Raw genomic sequence first — 6,802 nt, 5'->3', positions numbered from 1 at the left:
TAGTTAATGGACTGATTCTTACATAATTTTCTACTCTTCTGGAGCACTTAAGCGAAGCATCTATAAAGCACTTTTAGTGCTTTCTGTCTAACATTCACACTCCGATGGATACATCAGGGTTAATATCTTGCCCCAGGATATTTGGCAAGCCACCAACCTTTTGATTAGCAGAACTGATCTAACTCCTAAGCCACCCGGGCTGTAGCTTAGGACTTGAACAGCCAGGGATCAAACCCACAACCTATTCATCAATACAATTACAATTACTTTTTTTAAATTTGTCACATACACAGTATAACATATAGTGAACATGCAGTGAAATGCTTGTGTCCTGAGCTGCAGACAGGCTGCAGCTGTAGCCGTGCCATTCCAGGGCTGGTTTTTAGCAGTAAGGATACCCACCTGGTATCGTGTATAATCTGGGTTGTCTGTGAAGGTTCTCAGTCATCCAGGTCATCGTAGTCAAAGGAGCTTGCAAAGAAAAGCGTCTGGACTTCTTTAAGTTGCTTGAAGACGTTTCACCTCTCATCTGAGAAGCTTCTTCAGTTCTAAGGTCAAATGGTGGGGAGTCCCAGATATAACCTAGTGGGAGTAACCCCCCACAGAGGGACAAAAGGACCCCCTGATGATCCTCTAATCGCCTGAGCCAAGGTGTGAAACTGGGCGTGGGTCAGCCAGAGTTTCGGGTGTGTTCATTGTGAAACCTGGCCCCACCTTATCATGCGAATTCCTGAGGTCAGATGGCCCAGGATGTGAGTGGGCGTTAAGGCGTCTGGGAAGGGATCTCAAAACTGGATTATAGATGGCAGAGAGTTGGTGTCGTAAACCCCCGCCTCTGTTCAAAGATGGTCGCTCACAGTGGACATAGATGGCTTCTTTCACTCCTCTTTCAAACCATCTGTCCTCTCTGTCCAAAATGTGAACATTGGCATCCTCGAAAGAGTGTCCTTTATCCTTAAGATGCAGATGGACTGCTGAGTCTTGTCCTGTGGAGGTGGCTCTTCTGTGTTGTGCCATGCGCTTGTGAAGTGACTGTTTGGTCTCTCCAATGTAGAGGTCTGGGCATTCCTCGCTGCACTGTACAGCATACACCACATTGTTAAGTCTGTGTTTAGGAGTTTTGTCTTTCGGGTGAACCAGTTTCTGTCTGAGCGTGTTGCTGGGTCTGACATCCACAGCTTCCTTGTGGATGTCATGCTTGGAGAAAACTCTCCTGAGTTTTTCTGATACACCGGCTACATAGGGGGTGACAATGTTGTTGCGTCTGTCCTTCTTATCCTCCCTCGCTGGTGTCTGGTCTTCTTTTCTGTGCCTCTTTGCTGACTTTAAGAACGCCCATTTAGGATAGCCGCACGTTTTGAGTGCTTCCTTTACATGTGTGTGTTCCTTCTTTTTCCCTTCAGGCTTAGAGGGAACATGTTCTGCCCGGTGGTGTAGGGTCCTAAGTACTCCAAGTTTGTGTTCCAAAGGGTGATGGGAGTCAAAGAGGAGGTACTGGTCCGTGTGTGTGGGCTTCCGGTAAACTTCGATGTTGAGTTTGCCGTTCTCTTCAATGTGCACAGCGCAGTCCAGGAAAGGCAGACAGTTGTCCTTTGTGTCTTCCCTGGTGAACTTGATGTTCTTATCCACAGCGTTAATGTGCGCAGTGAAGGATTCCACTTCTTGTGTCTTGATTTTGACCCAGGTGTCGTCCACATATCTGTACCAGTGGCTGGGTACTCTTCCTTTGAAAGAGCCAAGAGCCTTCCTTTCTACTTCCTCCATGTAAAGGTTGGCTACAATAGGTGACACGGGGGAGCCCATGGCACAGCCATGTTTTTGTCTGTAAAAGCCTTCGTTGTATTTGAAATATGTAGTGGTGAGGCAGAGGTCTAACAGTGTGCAGATCTGATCGGGTGTGAAGTTGGTCCTGTCCTCCAAGGAGCTGTCTTCTTGTAGTCGTTTTCTGACAGTCTCCACTGCCTCCGTGGTGGGTATGCAAGTGAAGAGAGAGACTACATCAAAGGACACCATGGTTTCATCTGGATCCAGGGTAAGTTTCTGGACCTTGTCGGTGAAGTCGGTGGAGTTCTTGATGTGGTCTGGGGTGTTCCCCACAAGAGGCGCGAGGATGGTAGCAAGGTGTTTAGCAATGTTGTAAGTGGCTGAGTTTATGCTACTGACTATGGGTCTGAGTGGGACAGCTTCCTTGTGGATCTTAGGAAGTCCATAGATGCAGGGTATGGCATTCCCTGGGTAAAGGCGGTGATATGTAAGGCGGTCAATAATTTTGTCCTTTTCAAAGTCTTGAAGGCAAGCTATAACTTTCTTTTTGTAGCTGCTTGTGGGGTCTCGCTTTAGGGCTTCGTAGGTATTGTTGTCACTGAGGAGAGTAGTGATCTTTGTATGGTAATCTGTAGTGTTTAGGACCACGGTGCACCTTCCCGTATCAGCTGGTAAAACAGTGCATTTCAGACCCAGCAACACGCTCAGACAGAAACTGGTTCACCCGAAAGACAAAACGCCAAAACACAGACTTAACAATGTGGTGTATGCTGTACAGTGCAGCGAGGAATGCCCAGACCTCTACATTGGAGAGACCAAACAGCCACTTCACAAGCGCATGGCACAACACAGCAGTCCATCTGCATCTTAAGGATAAAGGACACTCTTTCGAGGATGCCAATGTTCACATTTTGGACAGAGAGGACAGATGGTTTGAAAGAGGAGTGAAAGAAGCCATCTATGTCCACTGTGAGCGACCATCTTTGAACAGAGGCGGGGGTTTACGACACCAACTCTCTGCCATCTATAATCCAGTTTTGAGATCCCTTCCCAGACGCCTTAACGCCCACTCACATCCTGGGCCATCTGACCTCAGGAATTCGCATGATAAGGTGGGGCCAGGTTTCACAATGAACACACCCGAAACTCTGGCTGATTGGGACCCACACCCAGTTTCACACCTTGGCTCAGGCGATTAGAGGATCATCAGGGGGTCCTTTTGTCCCTCTGTGGGGGGTTACTCCCACTAGGTTATATCTGGGACTCTCCACCATTTGACCTTAGAACTGAAGAAGCTTCTCAGATGAGAGGTGAAACGTCTTCAAGCAACTTAAAGAAGTCCAGACGCTTTTCTTTGCAAGCTCCTTTGACTATAATCTGGGTTAGACTCTCAGTGTGTATTTTGTCTTCTCTAGAGGTTTAGGATAATTTGACTTTAAAGATTTGTATGGTTTGAATGAATGCTTGCTGTAATTTTCCACACAAAAATAATAAACAATGTTCACTGTGTCATAGGACAGCATTTAAGTGGAAACTAAAATATTGGAAGAAAAAGATTCTCCCATTTAATTCAGTGTCACTTTTATAGTGCCTAATCACAACAGCAGTCGCCTGATATTGTAAAGACCCTGCATTGCTATTCGTAATTGGAACATGAACTGCAGAAGCACCTGGCTCTCTATTAAAGTGCATAAAACACTACTCCACAGTCCGTACAGATGTTCGTTGAACGTGTGTGTGTTCATGATCTGCTGATTAGCGTTACAGACTCCTCCACAGTGTTGAAAAGTCAATCATACTTATTATTGAGTTAAGACAGTTTTTGCCTTGCCCCCTGGAACACCCTTCATTGTAACCTCCCCTTGTTCTTACTAATACACTTGTCCAGATGTTAACTTGTCGTCACTTAACCGATTAAATACATTGCAGACTGTGTTCCTACAGAGTGCGAGAACAACATTAGGGGAGACCGGGGATAGTTGTAACATTTTTGACATTTCTGTCTGTAAATTGGAGCTCTTTTAAGGTAGTGGATTCAAAATGTAATGCAAAGTATTTGCATGTCTCGGCTATTAAATAGTGCAGCTATTTTCTCTGCAGCACAATTACCCATTGCATGGTATGGCCTCAAACACAAAGAGTGAAATGTTACAATTAACCCCATAGTCTGGGTTAGTTGTAACATCCCGGGGTGAAATGTAACACAATGAAATAAGGGTACTGACAAAATATTAACATGTAATCTTTGTTTATTCAACACATGAATGCACTTAGAGCCATTTATGTAGCTGTGTGTGTGTGTGACAGAATGCAGAAATCTAGCTTTTGAACATATTCCAACCCCCCAAAAAAGACAAATTATGGAAATTTCTGCAACTGAATATTTCATTAATTTTGGTTGGTCTTCCTTGAGTTTGGCCTCATTGGCTCAGTGGGCATTAGAACCTACAACTCTTGCACCAATTTTGAACATAACAATGAAGCTGAAAAAATGTAGTTGTTCACCAGCATCGCAATTCCATTACTTTTTATCATGGCTTACCTTGGTGTGGTTTGCAAAGTGCTTCAGAAAGATGAGGAAATCTGTTTCTTGCACCCATCCTGATTTATTTCCACTACCAGTACTTCCTACTGGTCCATCTCTGACACAGTGATCTGCATAATGTATGTGTGGGAACACAAACAGTGGAGGAATTGTGTTGCCAATGGCATTAACCGGATATACAAATGCGACCAGTGAACGTCTCTCTGCTGATGTCGTTGCCCCAACTTGTTTAATATAAGTTAAAGTAATAGTGTGGTAAGTTGTAACATCTGCATTATTGTTACAACTAACCCAGACTGTTGCTGTTACAACTGACCCAGACTCCTATAGCCATGAACTAGCTAACATTACAGCCAACGGCTAAAACATTAGCACTAAAGACCTACACAGAATATATCCCCATAGACATACAAATAACATAATTTAAGTTTGATGAGTTTAACTGCAAAGCGGATAATGCTATTAAACATTGAAATAAAGTAGAAAAACTTACTTTTTGGCATACAGATTACTTTTTTTCATGTTAAATTGTCTGTGTTTGACAAAATGTGCTGATTTTTCACATGTGACAGCAGAACTGAATTGGGCATGCACAGGATGAGTCACATCATTTGAAACTTAGCCCTGATTGGAGAAATTTGAAGTGTTACAACTGACCCACGTTACAACTATCCCCGGTCTCCCCTACTAAACAAATCACACTCGTTAAAGGAATATGAGGCAGTTAGGGTTCCAAAGCCATCCCGCCCAGGAGTCAGGTCTTTCTGCCAAAGAAAAGTCTCTCCCTTTCCTTCATTTCTCCAAATTCAGCCTATCTATACTTTGCTCTTTTTTGTCCCACTCAGATCTCCTTCCGCCCCCAAGTCCCTCCCCCGTTTTTACGTTACTTTAGGGATTGTGCGCTCCTCCTCTTCTTAATATCAAGATAATAACGCGTGCAGAGTGGATTTGAACTTCCAGCCAGACCAGTGAAGTGGGTGAGTACAGTGGTCTGAAAAATAAGCACGCTCACACTCCGCGGATCATTTGGAGTCTCCGGCAGTTTCATTTGGAAAAGTTTTAAGAAATCAACCCGAAACGAGCCAGCTGGACTTTGGATACACTTCCAAGGTTGTATTACATTATTATAATTATAATTATAATAATCATAATAATTATGATTATTATTATGTTTTCTCCGTGGCTCACCTGATGTTAACTAAGGGTAATATTTGTGTGGTTATTTAGCGATATTACTCTAATGTCAGTGTTTTATTCCCATATCAGGAGCTGCTTTTTAGGTGACGGGAATGTTCCCACACTAGTAGATCCAAGTGATTAGACACTCATTGATAAAATTGAGCCAGGGACCAATTACGTCCCCTCAACCAGCTGATTGATCACTTGATAAGCGGTATCACTGCAGCAGCCTCAGTGAAGCCCTGGAACAGCTTAGCACACACGTGGTTTCAGAAGCAGCGCTTTTCTCTTGTTTTTGAATTATTTTTTAATAATAATTATTATGCAAACTAGAGCTATGTAAAGCATTAAAGCAAAACCTAAATGTGATTCACCGACACGAAGTGTCCTAATAAGATTAAGAAAGGTTTCTCAGTTATTCATAATTACTCAGAGACAGTTAACTGTATTTATGAATTAATTTATTTTTATTTAACGTTGAAATAGAACAAATAGTACTTTATATAGTCCAGGCAATGTGAATTCCAGACATACATGTCCTAGTTCGTGCAATAATGGAAGAAAATTGGGAAAACATGTTATTCCATTATGTCTGTTCATTTATTTTAGTTAACAGTGATTCAAAACTGTAGGTTATATGAGCTACAATAAAACATTTGATTTTATTTCTATGAGATTAAGTGAGTAAAGAAAAATAAGATTTTAAAAGCCTAATTTTGTCCAAGTGAAACTGTACTATAGATTACTGAAATGCTGCATAAAAATCCACTTCACCTGGAAACACAGTCTAGTCTTTTTATTTACAGTCTAAGGCTACAGCGCAGCAGTATTTGTGCTCGTCTGCACCAACACTACTGGTTGATATTCCTGTACAAACTACTAATCTAATAATTAATGGCTTGATTGGTCAGTTGAGACTAATTGACTACAGTTTAGAGGGTATTACTAATTTTTAAAATCATTTTAGGTTATGCTACTAGGTACTACACTAGACTGCACTTTCTGTGGTTTGTGGTCACTGTGTCGCTTCTATGTTTAAAAAAAAAAGCTTATCTCATTCGAACATTATAACATATATTAACTAAAGTTAACTGTAGTCTTACAGTAGGCTAATATTTGGCATTTATTATAAGGTCCCACACTGACTGTCACTGCTTTTTTTTCTTTCTTGCAGATACTGTTGAGATGATTAAACACATCCTTATACTCCTGCTCTGTCTTGTGTGTCTGTGTTCACCCCGTCCTCAGCCAGGTAAGTTGAGTCTAGCAGGATATGATGATTTTGTAGCTGAATCCAAACTTTGTAACCCGCCC

At 42.2% G+C, this 6,802-nt stretch overlaps 1 protein-coding gene across 2 annotated transcripts in view; it reads left to right on the top strand.

Moving 5' to 3' along the window:
• The first annotated feature begins 5,226 nt into the window (after positions 1-5,226).
• The window catches only part of vcanb (versican b), a 35,274-nt gene continuing 33,698 nt past the window's right edge, over positions 5,227-6,802 (top strand). The window contains exons 1-2 of one of the 2 annotated variants that reach the window (XM_026172694.2): positions 5,227-5,286; positions 6,663-6,740. In XM_026172694.2, coding sequence (XP_026028479.2) covers positions 6,674-6,740 — 67 coding nt within the window. In that variant the 5' untranslated portion in view covers positions 5,227-5,286; positions 6,663-6,673. Of the gene's footprint in view, positions 5,420-6,662; positions 6,741-6,802 lie in introns of both variants that reach the window. The other variant, XM_026172693.2, reaches the window with a different exon arrangement.

The sequence above is a fragment of the Astatotilapia calliptera genome, chromosome 7, assembly GCF_964374335.1.
Source record: "Astatotilapia calliptera chromosome 7, fAstCal68.1, whole genome shotgun sequence".
Classification (NCBI taxonomy): Eukaryota; Metazoa; Chordata; class Actinopteri; order Cichliformes; family Cichlidae; genus Astatotilapia; species Astatotilapia calliptera.
The sequence above is the reverse complement of the archived record's forward strand: the minus strand, read 5'-3'. Positions and strand labels throughout refer to the sequence as shown.